This window comes from Cotesia typhae, unplaced genomic scaffold, assembly GCF_013202065.1.
Source record: "Cotesia typhae breed Kobodo isofemale line unplaced genomic scaffold, CoteBio_Ctyphae contig_4, whole genome shotgun sequence".
NCBI lineage: Eukaryota > Metazoa > Arthropoda > Insecta > Hymenoptera > Braconidae > Cotesia > Cotesia typhae.
Genome location: NW_027423748.1, coordinates 8,043,740 through 8,063,934, shown reverse-complemented (window position 1 = coordinate 8,063,934; position 20,195 = coordinate 8,043,740). Strand labels below are relative to the sequence as shown.

Here is a 20,195-nt window from a genome sequence, read left to right as displayed (position 1 = left end):
AACAAATTTGTTTGTTGAAAAAAGTAACTGCTCATTTTAATGTTATAAACAAAAAAAACTTACCCCAAGCTGCAAAACAAAAATTTTTCTTTTCACTCCATGGATTTTGCACACTCAAAACACTCACAATTATTACACAAATTCACCACTTGAATTCAAATTTTAGTTTTAACACTACAGTTTTTTTTTTAAAAAACACATTCTGAACTAACACTACATTTCCAACCGCAGGAGCACTTTTATTAAACACACTTAACTTATCCGCACAACATAACATAACTTACAAATTCTCCACTGCGAGCTTCACAACCCGACCACTGGCGCTGGTGTTTCTTTTTTCACCTCCCACCATTTTGGCTATTCCAACAATCCAACGGTCACACAAGCAGATTCATACCACGCAAGTTAACCGTTTACGTTTATTTCTCCTGCATTAAAAGCTCGTGTTTTTTGGCGCCAACCACCATTAATCCCATAAAGTGAATTTTAATTACCAATAAACAAACAAACAAGTGAGTAACTGATTAATTTTTGCTGCATTACCCTTTATTTAATATACCCAGCTATTTAATATTCACCAAAATAATTATTTACTTTTCAATGTGTCTATTATTTATATTTATAAACTTTCAAGCTAACCTGAAAATTATTTGTAGTGCCGCCAAGGAGAGGAACTAAACGCACAGCAACTCCTGTTCAAGAGGAAGAAGTTCATGAGCCTAAACAGATGAAAAAAAAAGGTAAATTTTATTTTTTTTATATTTATTATTTATTTTTACTTTTAATTATTTTAATTCACGCTGCAGTCGCACTGCAGTTAGGTTAAGACTCAAAACATTGAATTTTATTTTTTTTTGTCAATGTAAATTATATAAATTGCAATTAAATTTTATAAATTCAATGTTTTGTTTTAAATTGAGTAAATAAATTATAATTATTTATTTATTTATTTATTTGTGCAGAAATAAATATTTTTTTTATTGTAACTGTAATTATAATTTATAATAAAATAAATTAACCGACTTGTGTATTACAGAAAAGATTGTAGAACCAGATCTACGAGGTATTATGACACCAGGTGTTGCGCTCACATTCGGTCAAGGTGATGTGGGACAATTGGGCCTCGGCGAAGATGTTATGGAGAAAACGCGGCCAGCTGTCATTCCCGGACACAATGACATAGTGGCAATAGCCGCTGGAGGTATGCACAACGTCTGTCTGACCATGTCGGGCAAGGTATTGACCTTCGGGTGCAATGACGAAGGCGCTCTAGGACGTGACACTTCTGTAGAGGGCTCAGAGACTACACCTAGATTGGTAGAATTGGATGGTACTGTTGTTCAAGTGACTGCAGGTGACTCCCACAGCGCTGCCTTATTAGATGATGGTCGAGTGTTTGCCTGGGGATCTTTTAGGGTAATTTTTTTTTATTATTTAATTAATTTTTAATCATATCTTTTATCAATTAAATTTTTTAATCAATGTGGAGTATAAATCTCTTATAAAAAAAAAAAAAAAGAAATTTTTTTTTAATCAAAAAATTATTTTTTGCAAGTAGAAAAATTAAAAAAAAATCAATTGAAAAATATTAATATAACAACTTTAATTAATGGTAATTTTTATATTTTAATAATTTTATATGAAAGCAAAAAAAAAATACCAAAATTAGCATTAATTTTTTATTCACCAGGATTCACACGGAGGTATGGGCTTGACACCTCGAGGCAAAGAGAGCCTACCGATAGAAGTATTGCCGACGGTAAAGATAGTAAAAATAGCGTCTGGTGCTGATCATTTGGTGATGCTGACAGACCGCGGTCGTGTCTACACTTGTGGATGCGCTGAGCAAGGACAGCTTGGACGTATTCCGCCAAGATCAGTAGACCGACACTCCCGTAATGCCTTGTTACACGTACTTACACCAGGACTAGTTGGTTTTAAAGTTTCCCGCAACTTGGTGTTCGATGACATCTGGGCTGGCCAGTATTGCACTTTGACCAGAGATCGCAAGACTGGTGATATTTGGGCGTTTGGATTGAATAACTATCACCAAATAGGTAAAAAATTTTCAACTTGATTTTTTTTAGTTTAAAAATTTTTCTCTTAATTAATATTAATTTCAATTATTTTTTCAGGTCTCAAAGACACTGTACCATATTTCCAGCCTAATTTATCAAAAACGTTTAGTAATAAACAATGGAAACATATCAGCAGCGGTCAACATCATACAATAGCCCTTGATGATCTTGGTTGTGTTTATGTTTTGGGGCGTAAAGAATACGGTCGACTTGGTCTAGGTTCTAATTGTAATGATGCCACAGAATTGACAAAAGTTGAAAGCTTAGAAAAGAAGAAAATTATTGATGTTGCTGCTGGTAGTGCGCAATCTTTTGCTATTACTGATTCTGGTAATTTTATATTTTTATTTAGTTAATATTAATAATATCGCGTTCCAGATGTCACAAGGGTGTATAATAAAAATTCTATTATTTTTTCTAAGTCCAAAAAAAATTTTTAGTTTGAAGAAAAATTTTTTTTTTTTGTATTTCTGCACATTTCTCGAAAAAATACGTCAGTTACAAATTTTTTTTTTTTAAAGATATTTATTGACATTTAAATTTGTATGTTATTTTTATAGGAGAACTATATGCTTGGGGCATGGGATCAAGCAACCAACTGGGTACTGGTAATGAAGACGATGTCGACACTCCAGTGCTAATAAAAAGCAAACAATTAGAAGGCAAAAATGTTGTCAGAGTTTCTGGCGGAGGACAACACACAATAATCCTCGCTCAATCTCATCCTTCGAAGGAAAAAACTACTGGTTAATATATAGCCAGTTTCTTTTTAGTAACAATTAAAAAAAAAAAAAAAAATCGGTGCACAGAAATTTTTCAATAAAAATTAATTGCAACTTACTTTTTTAATCAAAGCTCAGTGCCGTATTTACATAATTTTTTTTTTGTTTGTTTCTATCTAAATGAAAATAGTTAAGAATCCTTTACTTAAAATATTTATAATTGACAATTAATAAATTACTGTGGTAACTACCAACACACGTCAGTACAAATCATGTCGCGACGTAGACGCAAGTTATCTTGCGTAATTTAAATAACAATTATTTAGATTATTAAATGAATAATTCCAAGAAATTGTAAGACGTATAATTAGTGTATAAATTTGATAAAAGAAAATCTAATTAAGTAAAGACAGATATACTTAATTTATTTTCTCATGAAAGTAATTAATAATAAGTCAATAATATTTGACTCTCTGTTATTGTTGGTAAATATTCTTAAAACTAGAATAATTATTAATTTAATTTTTGTTCAGCTATTATTTTTTTTTTGTTTATTTTTCAGCTTTTCAATTATTCGTTTCGTTTGATATTTAATTAATTCTGTAAACTTTGTTTGATTAATGATTACGAATGATTTAATTGTAAAATATAATAGTTTTTTTTTTATGCAATTTATTGCATTTATTAATTTATAAATATAAGTATTGAATAAAATTTGAAATTTTCTATTAAATTGTGTTTTTATTTAAATATTTATTAATTTAAATAATATATAAGCTCATCCCAATGTTACACTCATCAAGAGCTTTCATTTGAGTACCCACATGCATTTTGATATATTTTTCATATATACATATATATATAAATATATAAAATATATGAAAAATTGATGTGGGTAGTCAAATGAAAGCTCTTGATGAGTGTAACATCAGGATGAGTTCATATCTTTAAAAGTGTCAATAGTTCACAAGATACAATAATAATAATAGTAGACTTAAATTGCTTTTTAAAAAAATTTTTCATTAAAATCAATTAAATAAATTTTCTACATTTTATTTTCAAAATAATCTAAATACAATAATGTATCTACATTTGAATGATATAAACAACTAAACATACACATCAAAAGCCCACCAGCCTCTAAAATGTATTTTATGTATTCAACAAAAGAAAAATACCATAAAATAAATTTTTACATCATCCAATGAAATAAAATGCATGTCCCATTAATAATTATCAATATCAAATTTAATTTTAAGACGAAGCCGCGTTTCCTTCAACTTGTTGCTGCTCGTTCATAGAAATTTGGGTAAGTTTTTTACCAATCCTCTCGTGAACATCAAGGTACTTAGCGACGCACCTATCTATGCACACAGACTCTCCTTTGCCCAAGTCGGGTTCGTTGTAAGAGGGAAGGATGCACTTCCGATGACAGGCGGCTGTCATTCTGTTGTACATGTCAGACATCATCTCTATCTCCAGCTGCTGGACCAGCTTCAACTTTGCTTCATCCAACTCCGGTAGCCCAGCCATTTTTTTTTCTCACCTTAATTTCTTTTTTTTTAATTACAACCGATTGTTAAAATAGTAATAATAATTAATATTATTTTTTACAACTTAAATATTAAAATAATAATTATTATTAATATATAAATTAATTATTGATTAGAAGAGAAATAATTTTTAATTATTTTCAGATTGAAGGGCAGCCAGACGTGCTCTTTTTCTCTGTAGCATTTCCTCAGTTCTACGAGCTGTGATTGATCTTTTGGAGGCCACGAACGATGACAATCCAACAACTGTTATGACAAGCCTGAAAAATATTTATTTATTTAATTTTTATGCCAAGGCATTAAGATTGATGACAAGTACAAAATATGAACAGCAAATAATAATAATTAGTAAATAATATTGTCAAAATTTTATTTTAAAATGAATTTAGTAGATGCTTAATTATTTTAAGAATTTTTTTAACGAAGAAAATATTATAAACAAAAATTAGAAAATAAATTGGCATGTAAAACTAAAAAAAAATTTTAAATGCAATTTTTTTTAAATAAAATTTTTTGTTGTTAAAGTTTTTTAGTTTTAAAAAACTATACAACTATTAAAAAGTTAAAAGTTAATGATTAATGATTGATAAAAATGAAAAAAATTAAGCGATAATTTGGAGGTTAGGAACTAAATTTAAAAAAATATCAATATTTTTTTGGCGAATGTTAATAGTGGGTGCGATAACAAATTACATACCTACCATCCAGTTATTATTTTACTCAGTTGTGATTTGAACATGTTATGTTAACTAATGCACTTGGATAATTAAAAATCACTCGTTTTGCTTAGTGCTCAATAAAGGTTACGGCAGACCATAGACCATGTGAGAATGAACACATGCGCAAATCAAATTTTTGACGGAAGCGCTGTAGTTGCTTTTATTTAAATTTTCGCGGGAAAAATTTAAGATGTTCTCGAAAATTACAATTATTACAAATATATACAAATATATACAAATATTAATTAAATATATAATTTTTTTTTACTAAATAAATTATAATAAAAAATTATGATACTGAGATTGACAGGCATTAAGAATTTTTTTAGAATTTTATAGCAATTAAATTATTATTAAAAAATTCCATATGGGGAAATTAATAAAAATTACAAGTGAAAATTTTTAAAAGCTTTTTTTTATTGTAATTGATTTGTTAAAAAAATTTTTTTTAAATAAAATCTGACGGCTAACTTCAGTTCGATTAAAAAATAACATTAATAGTTTTTATAAATTTCTTAATGTGAAATTAAAAAAAAAAAAGTTTTAATTACAAAAATTGAATTATTAAAAAAATTCTTAAAATTATTAACTTGAAAATCGTTCTCAGGAATTCACTTTACCCTAAAAATACTTAACAAGAGTTAAATTCACAAAAAATAAATAATTTATTTTTCCATTTCCTCACTGTAATTTCCATTAAAAAATGTTCTCAAGTATCTTTAAATCCTCCGAACTTGTTTTCCTTTTTCCATCAGCCTTCCATTTTCTGCGAATTACATCGTTCTATTTTGCTCTAGTAGTCTTCCTATCTTTGTTCCGGGTCCTCTATCAGATGTTTACTCTCGACTCGAAACATAATTTCTTCAAATAACCACTTTTTCTCAATTTCTTCTTCTTTTTATATTCTTTTATCACTCAAAATATCTCCTTAAGATCATCAAAAATTGTAGTAAAAAAAAAAATTTTTTTTTCTGTGTACAAAATAGATTCTCCAGTTAGGTACAATAGCTTTTGATTAAAGTAAAATATATTTAGTGATTAACATTTCTGAGGAGTATTGCGAACTTGTAAATTATTAAAATTATGTATTGTTGATAGTCTTGAAGGATCTTATAACTCCAGGAACAAAAAAAAAATTTTTTATTCATCTATTTATTCAAAAAAAAACTCCGCGTTAAATTTCTTTACCCCAGAACTAAGTGAAAATTTACTCGAATTTTTTCTCGCATTGAAACTCGATAGAGCTTTCTTGGAAGCTCGCTCGCCCATCCATCTATCGAAGCGTTCATTCGTTAAAATAATGGAAACAGACAAACAAGGGTCTTTGAATTCGGTGCTCATCCTCGCAGCAATAGTAATAGTTAAAGTCCTGTAGCGTCTAGATCTCTGAACAGAGTTTATCGTCGCAGCAGCCACTCCCGTCGCAAAGCGACGTGATTCGTGGAAAGCATGATGGGGAAAATGCAATCCCTCACACAGACACAGGCAGAGAGAGCCTAGAAATTAAACAAGGGGATGAAAGGCAATTCGAGGCATCAGCTGAAGCGAGACAGACTGATAAATTGCTGGAGGATATAATACACGCTCAGGACATGATGGAAGCGCTCATTCAGACCGCCATAGGATATATACAATATACAATATACAATATAGAATATATAATATATATATAAAACCGGAATCGGGAATTCGCGCATCGAGATCCACGCAGATACTCGTTGCTATATATACCTTGGTTCAACGACCACCGCCCTGCTCTCGGCCAACCCCAACACGTCCCAGGACTATCGAGGGTGTCCGAGTACTCGAGGGTGGTGGCACTCGTAGTGGATCGTAGTGGATCACTTTTGCATCTCCGGGATCCCAGAGGGAGCCACACGCTCGCCGCACTGGAAAAGGAAAAAATACAAGCACACTTCATCCCCATCTGTAGCACGGGAGTAGAGCCACACACGGGATAGGAGTCTGGGCTGGAGAGAGAGAGCTAGAAGGGCGGATGGTGGATGGTGGATGGTGGATGAAAGCCACCCCTTTCGCGATGATCGAGAACCAGCAGCATCGAGCATCGAGCCCAGTTTCGTCGAGTCCAGGGATAGAAGCTACTGGCCGCTTGTCTGCTCCCTTCTTTCGCTAGTTTCATTTATTTACGTTTTTATTTCATTTTTGATTACATATTACATTACGGATTACATTGTATTACGTTGTATTAATAATTCGTGTTGATTATTGTTATATAATCACCGGTACATTAATATTATAGTACTTACATTGACATAGCTAGATAATTGATAGTTAATAAATAAATTCGTGTAATTCGATAATAATTATAATTATAAATTATAAATAATAAAAGGCGGCTTTCGTCGGGTTTTTTTAATCGCACCTTTTAGTGCTCATTATTGTATTAGTTTATACATATGTATGTGTACTTAAACTAGTTACTTATAGTCAACGTAGTTGCGCTTGCAGGTATCTACTCTAGAGTGTAAATATCAAGTCTTACGTACTTTGTTGAATTAATAATAATAATTATCATTAAAATAATTAAAAAAAAAAAAAAAAAAAAAAAAAAAAAACCAGATAAGCTGGTTTTAACCCTCTTTACTTACGAGGGTGTCTGGCCGCGCGATTAAGTTTGAACAGGTGTAAATTATTTTATTTACACTCTCTGCACGTGCCATCAACTTTCTACGGTTTCATACAGGTATGATTTTTTTAAATTAAAAATTTGAAAATTATTTCAGTTTTTATTTGTTGTTTATATTATTATAATTAATTTACAATATGGTTTTGTTTTGATAAGAGCCGGTAAGTGAATTTATTTTATTTTTTTTATGTTTAATTAATTTATAGAAGTTTGTTGGGAGGGGTTGAGTACGGGTGTAAGTGAATTAAAAATAGTTGATAATAAACGGGTGAGGTACATCGTAATCGAGTGCAGCGGAAGTTTAAAGGGGTGGGGCTCAGCGTGTATTTTATCATGTGAATTATTATGGCCTGCTAAGGCGTGGCAGTAAATTTTGAATTGCTGATTTGTTTTGTTTTGTTTTCGTGGGATCAGTTTTGCTTTGTTGGGAGGTTTCGAGGAGGAGGGAAAGGGTTAAAGGTAGAGGGTTTGGGGTTGAGATTTTTGGAATTTTGTAAAAGGTAAAAAAATTTTTTGATGGTTAAAAATTGATTGTACTTTGTAAGAATTTGGACAGTTTAAATTAATTAATTTTTGGAAGGAAATTAAAAAATTATTTAAATTAATTTTAATACTTTAAAAAATTAATAAATAATTCATATTTCAAAAAGAATTTTGAAAAAATTTTATTTTGATTTTTTAATTAAGCAAAAAAATTTATTAACCAAAAATTTGATTTTGATCAAAATAAATTTAAAAATTTTTTGCTTGATTCAAAACAAATTTCATTTTGTTTTTATTGAATCATTTTATCAATTTTTTTAATCAATTTAAAATTTTAAATAGAAATTTTTGATTATAAATTTTGAAATAAAAAAAAAAAAATTTTTATAAAAAAAAAAATTTTGACCAATTTTAATGTATCTTTGTTGTTTTTTCAAAATTTGACCCCTAAAGCTTTGAATTGAAGTTTTTAGTAAAGTAATTGTATTTTAATTGATACTTCAAAAAATTGAGAGCAAAGCTTATGTACAAAAATTCAATTTAAAACCCAAAATTATCGCCTAAATTTGGTAAAACGATCGGGCGACTTTCTTGGAATTTTAGCGCGATTTTTTCCGGTCGCGCGGTCCAGACCACCTCTGGTCAGCTGGTTAAAGTCAATGATAGCCAGTCTCGGCTCAGCATGTCCTTGCATCATCAAGAGCCCGTTAGACTTGCCGGCGTCGAGTGGTCCTGCCCCCGGGCTGCGATACCTGTAGCTCGGGTTTTTGACACTGGTCGTGCCGATCGCACTGGCAGTACCCGCCCCCAGGTTCATTCTGGTCCCGCTCATTGATCGGTACCGAGATCCCGTGGGTAATTCCGGTATGTCTTCCTTGAAGTACCTGGTTAGCAAATTGAGACAAGATGCGTTAATAGACTTGAGAGACTATTGACTAAAAGTCAAAAATTGATCAATCTAAAAATCAATAATTTTTAGGAATTTTTTTTTGAAAAAATTATTAAAAGAAAAAGGCAATTCTTACAATTTTTTAAAAATATTGTTTTTTTTTTTAATCCGATTTAATTGATTGAAAAAAATTTTTTTTTTCAAAAATTTGCTAATGTCTGTATCAGTCCAATTTTAGATTAGATTTATTGAAGAAAAAAAGTAAATTATTGTTCTGAAAAAAAAAAATTCTTAAATTTTTTTAAATTTATTAATTTTTTGACAAGCTTATTTTTTATTTCAATTAAATAAAAATTAATTCAACAAATTATTCAGACAAGAAAATATTATGTAAAAATTTTTCATAGACGTATTTTATTTTTTTTTTTTCAGTGTAAAACACTTCAAAGTTGACAAAGTATTTTTAATTTTAACAGTTAAAAAAATGTCTTAAAAATTGATTTAAATATTATAAATTAAATATGTAGAATTTTCCTAAAAAATACTAAAAATTCTACGATTTAGTAAAAGTCAACAGGACTTAGATAAAATTTAAAGCTGAGAGTTTTTAATCCGTTGTACGTCATACTAAAGTTGATTGAATGTCTGGGGATTTAAGAGCAGAATAGACGTAGGAAGCATAAAGGGTTTTAAAATACGAGTGAGTAATAATAATGAGGAGTGGTATTAGGATTGTAGGACTGTAGTAAATAAACTAAGAAAGATAAAGGTGGATGGAAGATGTAGAGGTAGGTAAAGTATCCAGGAGAAAAGATGGAAAATATATAATGGGATGCGATACGATGTGATGGTTGAAATACTAACTCATGAATGCTTGCGAGATGTAAGGGCGCAGGCGTCCTGGCTGTCCGGGGTCGTGGATCCCGGGGTTGCCGATACCTCTGTCTGGACTGACGGCCCCGTTTGTTCGACGGCTGGTCGGGTAGTCCCGAGGGTATCAATCCTGTCAGCTTGTAATACTCCATCAGGACTCGGGCTAGGTTTCGTCCTACTCTGTAATCTAAATCCCAAATTTACCAGCTAAGGAATTCATTTTTTCCAAATTTATTTCATTATTTCATTATTTATTTAAAATAAAATAAAATACAAGGGAGCTTTATATTTAAAAAAAAAAAGGATACAGCTTTCCTCAGTATAAGGAAGAAGCTCAGGAGATCCTTTACGGTAATAGCCATACATAGAAACTTGAATCGTGTAGCAATTGACATGCTCACTGAGAATAGAGCACAAAAAACGACGTGCTGTTCCAGCTTTATGAGGATCCTGGTTGTACATTGTATTGTCTGGATTGTAGTCTTCTGTGTGCTGAGCCAAGAGCTTTGGGAGAACAATGTGTCTTTCGTACCTGAAAGGCTGGCAGCTCTAGTTTACATACTTTTGTTTTTACTTAACAAATTTGTGTGATTTTTATTCAATTATCCTTTTTATCTTATTTTATTTGCGGCTTTTATCTATAGACGCTTTTTTTTTTTTTTTTTGGCTGGTGATCAAAAATGTCGGATGTTGAATTGTGATACAAAGTAATTTTATTTGTAAATAGAGATGTTGTGAAACACAGTGATGAGTTATTGATTTTAACAAACAGCAATTAAATTTTGCGAATTGAATTTCGTGATTAAATATTTATTTAAGTACTTGATGATTTATTTTTTTTAATTGAATGCTTGATAAAAAGCTTTGTAAAATTTTTTTCTTCAATCAAAAATTAAATAATTAAAAACTTTAAAATTCATTAAAAAAATTTTTTTTTTTATTTTTTTAATTTTAGATAAAGAAACTTTGGCTTTAGGAGTCAAACGTATAAAATTTATGAATCATTATTAAAACTTTCATCAATAGTGCGGGAATAAAATGCAATTTTTTAAAAAATAGAGTTTCAAAAAATTAAAAAAAAAATATAAAGCAAAAGGTCATTTGATCTTACCTATATACGTCGTCGTAAGTATTTCCATAAACAAATAACCCATTGGCATTAGTATGAGCGTGTAAATCAATAACACAATCGAGAGGCGCATTTGCATTCTTATCCAAACCCTCTAAGAGTGTTCGTGTCGCAAACAAAGTTGGGTGAATCCATTCCGAAATTCTATTCCAAGCCCGATTCAGATCTACACCCATCAGCGTTGATCTAGTGTAAACAACGCTCTTAAATTATTCTGCTGAAGATATCATTCCGTCGATTGTATAATTTTGTAAAAGTCAACTTTCAATTTAACTTTTACAATTTTACGGCGAGCCAAAAGTTATTTTAACTCGAGCGAATTTTTTTTTTTTCTATTCGAGAGAATTTTTAATGGAAAATGTTTTTAAATAATTTTCTTCTTGCAAATTTTTTTTTTTTTAATATTAAATCTTTGCTGACAAAAAATTAATTAAATTCAAGATAAAAAATTTTGTATCAAGTAAAATTTAGTCAAGTTAAATAGAAAATTTTTTCACACAAATTTTTCTGCTTGATTTAAGATTAAGAAATTTTTCAGAATAATTTTTTTTGTTCAAGATTTTTTCAATAATTTAAAATAACAATTTAAGATGCACAAGAATTATCATCACATAAATTGTAAAAACTACAATACAAAAATTATTGACGCATTATAAAATCCTCTCTATACAGAAAGAAAAATTTCTTGGCTGGAGAACAAAATTCTTGGGTCAAGAAAAAATGAGCATGTGCGTTTTTTTTTTTTTTTTTTTATTACAACACTTTTTTTTTTTAATTAAAAACTAAAATTTACAATAAAAAAAATTACCTGTAATTCCCTAAAAAGACTCCGTCAGGATTGAGCATCGGAACAATTTTAAACACAACATAATCACGGAGAACTTGAGCAATAGGATGCGTACTGACCAAAAAATCCATCAGCCCCTGACATACAAACGAAGAAGGAGACTCTCCAGGATGGACTCTGCTCAAAACAGCCACAACTCTCCTCTGTTTTTCTTCAGCATTGGATCCAATAGTGACGAGCTCAACTTTGCGCTTCTGAATGGAGGAAGCCAAGGTTTCGCGCTTCACCGAGGAGCACTTGGTGCAGAGATTGTCAAGATGGCCGAGGTACCTGGAGTATGAATAGGGGTACGAGAGGGAAAACTGATAAACGTCGTCCTCGCGATCAAAATTGAAGGCAAAAGTTAGCACGTGATGATTCTGGTGCTGGGGTGATCTGTAGTAATAAACTTGCCGACGAGGGATCCTTTGCCACCTTGGCTTGCTGGTGCTCTTCACCAGCGGGGTCATGCCTTCACGGAATAAATTCCGGGTTTTTGATATGTTAACGATGTTAAATATCACGCGCTGGTCCAGGCGAACGTTGTCCACTGTAAAATTAAACCACAGACGCAGACGCGGACTGCATGTATCCGGCCTGATGAAGAGGTCATACTCGTACTCCGAAACTAGGTCCACCCGTCCGAGGTTTCCGGTTTCAAAGGCTGCGTCAAAGCACAAATGACCTTTTTTTGCTTTGCCGCTGTGTCCTGGCGGACGTATAATCAGTCGGCTGACATTTCCAAGTCCTCCTTCTGCATCGCTATCATCGCTGTCTGCAAAAGAGACTTTTTTATTTTCAATTCTCTTTGATAAAATTGTGTTAAATATTTTATCATATTTTCTTTTTTTTTATTCAACTATCAAAAATTAGATTTTATGATGAGATTTATGAATTTTTTTATGAAAATTATCACAATTTATTTTATTTGATTTTATTTGGAATTAAGTGACAAGTAGAAGAAATAAAAGGCTTAGATTTAAGTGAAAAAAAAATTACTTAAAATGAACATAAAAAATTAACTTGATTCAAGATAAAAAATAATTAACCATTAAACAATTTTTAAAGAAAATTTATTTTTATTTTTGATAATAAATATTTAAATATTTGAAAATTACTTGTTAAAAAAATATATTTTTTACGATAAAAAAAAATAAGATAAATTTTCATACGAAAAATTAAACAGTCAAAATAATTGTAAGAAAAATTAATAAAATGATCAAATCCTTGCATATGAATAATGAATAATGAATATCGATGATTAAAACGTGGTCCGGGCTTTAGGATGAATAGATACTTATTGGTAAATGAATTCACGTTGTAATGAGAATCGAGGGGTGTTCGATTAAACGTCAGTTGCGTGAGAAAATTTTAAAAATCCAATTCGTTTCACCAAAGTAAATACTGAAAAGGGACAATAGGAATCGGCATGCGTTGTGCGGCTGTACAGACTCCAGACTAATATATTTATATACATATCTCTATACATATATAGAAATACTAATTCATTCGGATGGAAGAGACCAAATGAAGAGGACCGCATGCAAAAGTGGATTAAACGCGCAGAAGAATAATTGCTTTACCGATGCACGACAGAATCTGTTGAAAGTTTTGTCACGGTAAAAGGGAGCTTGGAGCTTGGCTTCACCCCAAATTGCCTCCAACTTTTGTAAAAATTTAATCAAGGAGAAAAATTCCTCGGTTTCATTTTAAATTATGTACTGCTATTTAAATTTTTAACAATGAAATTCCATTTCACTATTTTTGTATTATATTTTTATCATTTATCTCTACCAAGAATTAATTACATGAAAAAAAAATGTTTTTTTTCTTATCGACAAATTAAAAATAATTCAAAAAATTCAATTTTTTTAGTTTCTTAAAATTTTTAAAATTTCAATATTAAATTCATGTTGAATCAGAATTTTTTTGTACGAGAAATTTCAAGGGAAAAAATTCTTGAATCAAAAAAAATTTTCTTCTCTGTAATTAATTTTTTTTTATTTTTTTTTTTTTAAGTACATATCTTTTAAAGCTCTTCTAAATATTACCAAAAAATCATCAATGACTTTTCCAGAAAAATTAATTTTCTCTCCATCTTTTGTATATCTTTGTGCTAGTAACATCAATATATATTTTTGTCTATTCATATTTAAAAAAAAAAAAAAAAAAACTAACAAAGATATAAAATACTTTTATGTGGAAAAATAAAAAAGTACCAGCACGTTGATAAAGACTAGTATGCTCCAGCGCATCTCTGCCGTGCATTATAAAGAACAACAATAAACAGTATCACACAGAATTGTTCCACCCGGTGGAAAATACGGCACAAGACTGATAGCAAAAGCCAGAGGTCGACTTTTGCCAACCCATCGCACGTTAATGCACCGACGTGCACAACACTTTGAAGCATAGTTCTAAGCATGAACTAGAGGATCGCGTTTCGGTCAATCTCACCACGTCGCTCACTGTTCGTGCTTGTGTTTGACACCTTTCTGCTCCTGGTAACTGCTTATTATTATATTCTACTCTATTCTGTGTTTGTTTTAAAAAATCAAAATTCTTAAAATAAACTCATCAATCAAAAGTTGGACCAAACTTAACCATTATTGAATTAATCCACAATTCAGAGCTCAAGCGTGAGCTGAATAATTAAAAAAACTGCCTTGATGCAAAACCTGTTGATTGGAATTTATAATTATGATTATGACTTTTTAATCAAATAAAATTTGGTTGTGCCCAATAAAGAGCAAGACATATTATATCACATAATAATAACCTCGTTGATATTATGGCTCCTCTTTATGCTTCGGCAATTGAAAGCCCTTTCGTGATGGCATGCAATCTCTGGTTATATTAACCGATCGCGTTACTCAAACGATCTTCCTGTTCCATCATTCCATCACTTTTTTTTCGCTACTTGGAGCAGCAGCTAAAGTACTCGCGTGAAAATTCGCGTCTAATAGACTCGAATTATATTATAAAAAAATTGCAATTTTGTGATTAAAGTAACAGTTTAATTTCCTGAACTCAAGTGAAAATTTTTATTTTTATTTTTAAAAATAATTACATGACTAGAAAGGTTTAAATTTAATTTTTTACACTGAAAAAAAAAAATTAACTTGATTCAAGAGAAAAATTTTTGAACCAAGAAAATAATTTTTAAGAGTTTCATTGTCTTGAATTAAGGCGAAAAATTTTTGAATTCACTTAAAGAAAAATTTCTTAGTTTAAAAATTTTTTTACTGAAATCAAGAAGATAAAATTCTTCAAAATTATTTACTTGATTCAAAAAAAAATTTTTTTTTTTATGTATTTATATCCTTTGGGGGGGTTTCATGATTCTTGATCCCCTGACAAAATATCGATAAAAAAGTTTTGATATTAAATTTTTAACCGGCAGTTTTAAAAAATTTTATTTATGAATAATAGAGATCAATATAATTTTTTTATTAAAAAAAAAAATAAATAAAATAACTTTATTGACATGAATTATTAATAAAAACTTTTACATAACAATTCGCGGTTTTTTTGTGGCTCAATAAAATTGTTTATCTGCGATGGACTTCGTGATTTTAGTTGAATTGTTTAAATTATTATTATTATATTTAACCTGGTACAAGTTGAAGCTCGTTAACAGAATCGATGTGGGCGGGGTTGATGAGTTTCATGAAAGCGATAAATAGAAACTCTGAGTCGAGAATTGGGAAAAACTTTTTTGCGAGCCGTAAATTTACCTGTGTATTACAATGTATCTATATCGCGGTGTTGTACATAAAAAGGTACATGAATATATATATATATATATATATATTATCTATGTATGTATGTGTTTAATGTTTTTATTCTATACATATTTATAAATAGGATGGAGTGTACTCGATTATAATTAACAAAGAGTACAAAAGCGAGTGAAAATTAGAGAGGAGAAAAAGCAGAGCAGAGCTAAAAATTTATTCCGACGTACTTTGAAGAGATTAACGAGGATAAATCCTATGTACAATAATTCGCATCAGTAAATTTCTCTTGTTTTCGGATTTTGTGAGTACCAATGCCGGCGATGATGGTAATAAAAGTTAGGGGAATTTTAAAGTTTGTGTAGTTTTAATTGATATTGGACTGTAAACTATTTAATGAGATTTTATTATTATTATTATTATTATTATTATTATTATTGAATTTTTTTAAACCAAAAAATTATACAAGTTCAAAAATTATCAATCAAAATTCAAAATTAATTATAAAATTAAATTGAACGGCTTGAAAGTTCAATAATCGAACTAATAAGTGCCTGAAAATGACACACCCTAAATTTTCCTAGCGTGTTATCGCAGCAGCGTATTACCTTTTGTTGATACAAACTTCCCTGTACTGTTCGATAATTCAAAATTTAGCTCTTTTGTTCACTCAGAGTTCACTCGATTTCCGTTCATGATTATTAATTATCGCTTTTAATTGGCTATTGACACTTCAACCTTATCTATAATCACTGAAAATTTTTTTTAAAAATATAATTTTAACCAATTATCAATCATTTTTTTATTTCTATTTAATTTTTCAAAAAAAAAAAGTTTAATTTACACTAAATAATTTTTTACAGACAAATTATCATTTATTTATTACTTATAATTTCGCAAATTACCTAAATCAAAATAAAATTCACAATAATAAATTATAGTCTTGGTTGCAAAACATCCACACGCGATATTTAAAACGTGATCAGCTTCAATTTACCGTAAATTTTTTTATCTGAAGACTGATAAGGATAACTTTTATCAAAGATCAAGTTAAACGGAGATTTAATCAAGGATCCTGGTAATTTAATTTAAAATCCTTTTTATGTTAGTTTGTATTGTTTATTTTTTATAAATATAAATAGAGAGGACAAATTTATAAAAGATCTATTTATACACTTGCTTATTTATTCATTAGTTAATTAATTGAGATTAAAGCGGATTTTATGGGCAGATCGAGGATAAAAGTAGTACGTGTTGTTATTTTCAGCATTGTACATCGATATCGCAAAAGGTTGACGTGCATCTAAATTAATTACGAAATGTCTCTCAAAGGTAGACTGATAATGAATGATCCACCTGGATCATCACATCGCATGTAGAAAAAAAAAAAATGATTTCATTGTTAAATAAATTATAAGCGCTAGTATTAAATGAAGAAATTGCTATTTATGTCAAGCCTTTCAGCAGAGAAATATTATAAAAGTAACATCCTATTTCTATACTGGGATTTATTAAAATTAATATTATCCTTTGGCTTAATTAGCTGCAGAGATTATTGATTAAATTCGCGGTGATGTGAAATATTTAAATTATTTAAATCTGTTGAATAATTGAATAATTGAATTTTTTAATAAGCCCGACGATTCAATTTCGTGAGATGAAGAATTTTTTTTTTTTTTTTTTTTTTTTTTAATGAATTGAATTTAATTATGCATAAAGTTTATAATTTTTGATAAATTGAGGGTAAAAAATTGGAATTTTTAATAATTGAGAAATATTGAGTAAATATTAAAAATATTGCAAAGCGCGTGAAATTTGACTCGTACTAAAATGATATTGCAGCGAACAATAAACCTGCAATTGGTATCTATTGTTGCATTTTCATTGACAAAGTAAGCTTTCATTGTGGAGAGGATGAAGGATCGGATTCCGGTCTGTTTCGTATTCAAGCCCGATTCACTTGGTTACACTTGTAACGAGGCTTTGATTCATATCGCTTTTTTAAAATCAAGGTACGCAGAAATAAATTTTTTTAAATGGAATGAAAATAAATTATTGACTCGTAAGCAATAAAAGTCGATTAAAAAAAAATTTTTTTTTTTATTTGTCGGTTGAAAAACTCAATCAATATCCATGCATACTCGCTTTCTCGGTATTGCGTTCGATTAGTGACAACTGTAATTACGGAGTACGGGAATGGGGATGGAATTGTCCGATAGAGTCTCTACTCGCCAAACTCATGTTCCAGAAAATAAAATATTAGCTTTCATATTATATATGCAATGGAAAAAAGAGTACTTGACTGAGGAAAAATATTTTTTTCAAAAATAATACAAATGGTTTGGAAAAAAAGTCCTTAAAAATTTGAATTTTAATGGGACAGATCTACTTATATTATTAAGTCAATGAAATAGTTGTAATTTTTTAAGTAATTTAAACTTTGAAAAATTCTTAAGGAAATATATTCTTGAATATTAAAATTTTTAAACCATATAACAAAAATTGGGATTTTTTTTTTTTTAAATTATAAATAAATAAAATTTTGGTTTATTAAATAATGACTTTTGTTAAGTTGCCCTGTACTTTTGTAACTATTGACGTTTTTAAAGATATAAGCTCATCCCGATATTACACTCATCAAGAGCTTTCATTTGAGTACCCACATGCATTTTTATATATTTTTCATAAATACATATATATATATAATATATAAATATATGAAAAATTGATATGGGTACTCAAATGAAAGCTCTTGATGAGTGTAACATCGGGATGAGCTTATATCTTTAAAAATGTCAATAGTTCACGAGATACAAGGTCATTTCTCAATTATGTATCTAGAGATAGAGCATTTTCAAATTCAGCCCAAATACTTATTATAATAATTTACTATCGGTGAGAATGATATGAAACCTTGAAAAGGCACAAATTCTAGACTTTTGCAATGACACTAAATTTCACTAAAAAAATCCCATTTTATCATATGACTATCCTGGAGACAAAATTTTTATTATTCTGTTAAAAATCTAGATAATAATAATAAAAGTGATAAATCTAAAAAATTTGTCACCGTAAAATAAAATGTTTAATATCATCGATCAAACCAGACATCCATCTAATTCAATCCACACTGCGGATATTCATAAAACAATAAATAATAAAATAAATATCTCGGCTAAAAGATTCAATTTTGATGAAAATATTTCGTGACTGTTTAAATAAACGAATTCGCCATATGGACGTAAATATTACAATATAATACCTATAACCATAACACTTCTCGTGTCATAATCATACGAGCGAACAATTCAACGCCTGTCTCTTTCTTTCTCTGGTTCATATATTTATATACATATATAGTTAAATATAAATACACATTCTCGCAATAGCTTTCAGTCATGTATGACAATAACAACTAAACGCACGTCAACTCAGTACGGTAAAATTGCTTTCACGCTTACTATTTACCACTTTTGTCATTCTAGTTCTTTTATCTTCTATCTACGTTTCTCCGATAACAGAAATAACAGCATGATAATGATAACAGTGATGATAATAACATACAACAATCATAATCCACCGGTTTAAAATTAATTTAAGTACTTAGAGTAGGAAATAAATAACGTACCAGAATCTGCATCTGACATATTTAATAAACGTAAATAGACTTAGCACAACACACTGACGTACCAGAAAAAGAACGTTCAACTTGGCGACACTTTGGCCAGTCTCCTCAGCTTCAACCCCCTCGCCGTTACCCTGGGTTTGTTGAATCGATATATGGAATATATTTGTGACTGGACTCGTCCAAAATGCAAAAACTTTTTTTCTTTTAAAAAATTTCTTCATTTTATCTCTTAAAAAATTTTGTGTGTATTTTTTCTTTTTTTTTCTCAACCATCATTTATGAGTCTAAGACTTAGCAGTCGCTTAAAAAAAATTCAGAGCAAAAATTTTAAACAATAATTGCATCAAATAATTTTACAATTCAAAAAAAAAATAGTAATTTAATGTAAAAATTTTTTTTCAAAATTAAAATTCAAAATTCCGGACAAAATATTAAATATACAAAAAATTCATGATACTTTTTTTTATAGAAAATAAAATTTGATATGACAAAAAATTTTTATAACTTTTAATATCTTCAATCTTTGAGCCACAATATTATTTTAAAGTATAAAATGATTTTTCAGAATTATTTTATCAATCATTTAACACAAAAATTTTTAACACTAAATTTTTTGACGCAAAATTTTTTACTGTGTAATAAATGAAAAAAACTTAGAAAAAAAAAAAATACTCGGCGATTTAAATTTAATATTTTTTGGAAAAAAAATTACATTAAAAAATATTTATAACGACTAGATAAATAAGAATGAATGTCCGTCCGCCTAGATCTGGTTTTTTCTACTTCAAACTCCCGGCAACTTTCTCGAGCCATTGATTTTTTACGCTCTACTCTTACTGCTGTTTTTTTTTTTTTTTTTTATCCCCGATACAGGTTTCTCGGACATTCTATTATAAGCTCTCGTATCTTCA

The 20,195-nt window shown here is 29.5% G+C and overlaps 4 protein-coding genes across 5 annotated transcripts in view; 2 read left to right on the top strand and 2 right to left on the bottom strand.

Annotated features, from left to right (window-relative positions):
• Nucleotides 1-364: 364 nt before the first annotated feature.
• On the top strand, nt 365-3,428 carry Rcc1 (Regulator of chromosome condensation 1). Its single transcript, XM_074242094.1, has 6 exons — nt 365-512; nt 657-740; nt 1,037-1,416; nt 1,691-2,057; nt 2,136-2,408; nt 2,639-3,428. Coding segments are annotated over exons 1-6 (1,296 nt in total). The 5' UTR covers nt 365-511; the 3' UTR covers nt 2,830-3,428.
• A 409-nt stretch (nt 3,429-3,837) lies between these two features.
• On the bottom strand, nt 3,838-5,170 carry Tim10 (translocase of inner membrane 10). Of its 2 annotated transcripts, none has more exons than XM_074242424.1 (2): nt 5,051-5,170; nt 3,838-4,613 (listed from the first exon to the last, which is right to left on the bottom strand). In XM_074242424.1, the coding sequence occupies exon 2, from the start codon at nt 4,331-4,333 to the stop codon at nt 4,055-4,057; it is 279 nt and encodes a 92-aa protein (XP_074098525.1). In that variant the 5' UTR covers nt 4,334-4,613; nt 5,051-5,170; the 3' UTR covers nt 3,838-4,054. The 2 variants fall into 2 exon arrangements, with proteins under 2 accessions (XP_074098525.1, XP_074098526.1); XM_074242425.1 differs by having other exon boundaries at nt 5,055-5,167.
• Nucleotides 5,171-7,633: 2,463 nt separating this feature from the next.
• The window catches only part of LOC141527235 (ELAV-like protein 1), a 50,291-nt gene continuing 37,729 nt past the window's right edge, over nt 7,634-20,195 (top strand). Inside the window, exon 1 of the mRNA XM_074242599.1 lies at nt 7,634-7,776. The gene's annotated coding sequence lies outside the window, so the exon portion shown is untranslated. The remainder of the gene's footprint in view (nt 7,777-20,195) is intronic.
• Nucleotides 8,643-19,303, bottom strand: LOC141527458 (cytosolic carboxypeptidase 6). Its single transcript, XM_074242958.1, has 6 exons — nt 19,285-19,303; nt 11,902-12,694; nt 11,076-11,279; nt 10,273-10,496; nt 9,956-10,151; nt 8,643-9,086 (listed from the first exon to the last, which is right to left on the bottom strand). The coding sequence occupies exons 1-6, from the start codon at nt 19,301-19,303 to the stop codon at nt 8,756-8,758; spliced, it is 1,767 nt and encodes a 588-aa protein (XP_074099059.1). The 3' UTR covers nt 8,643-8,755.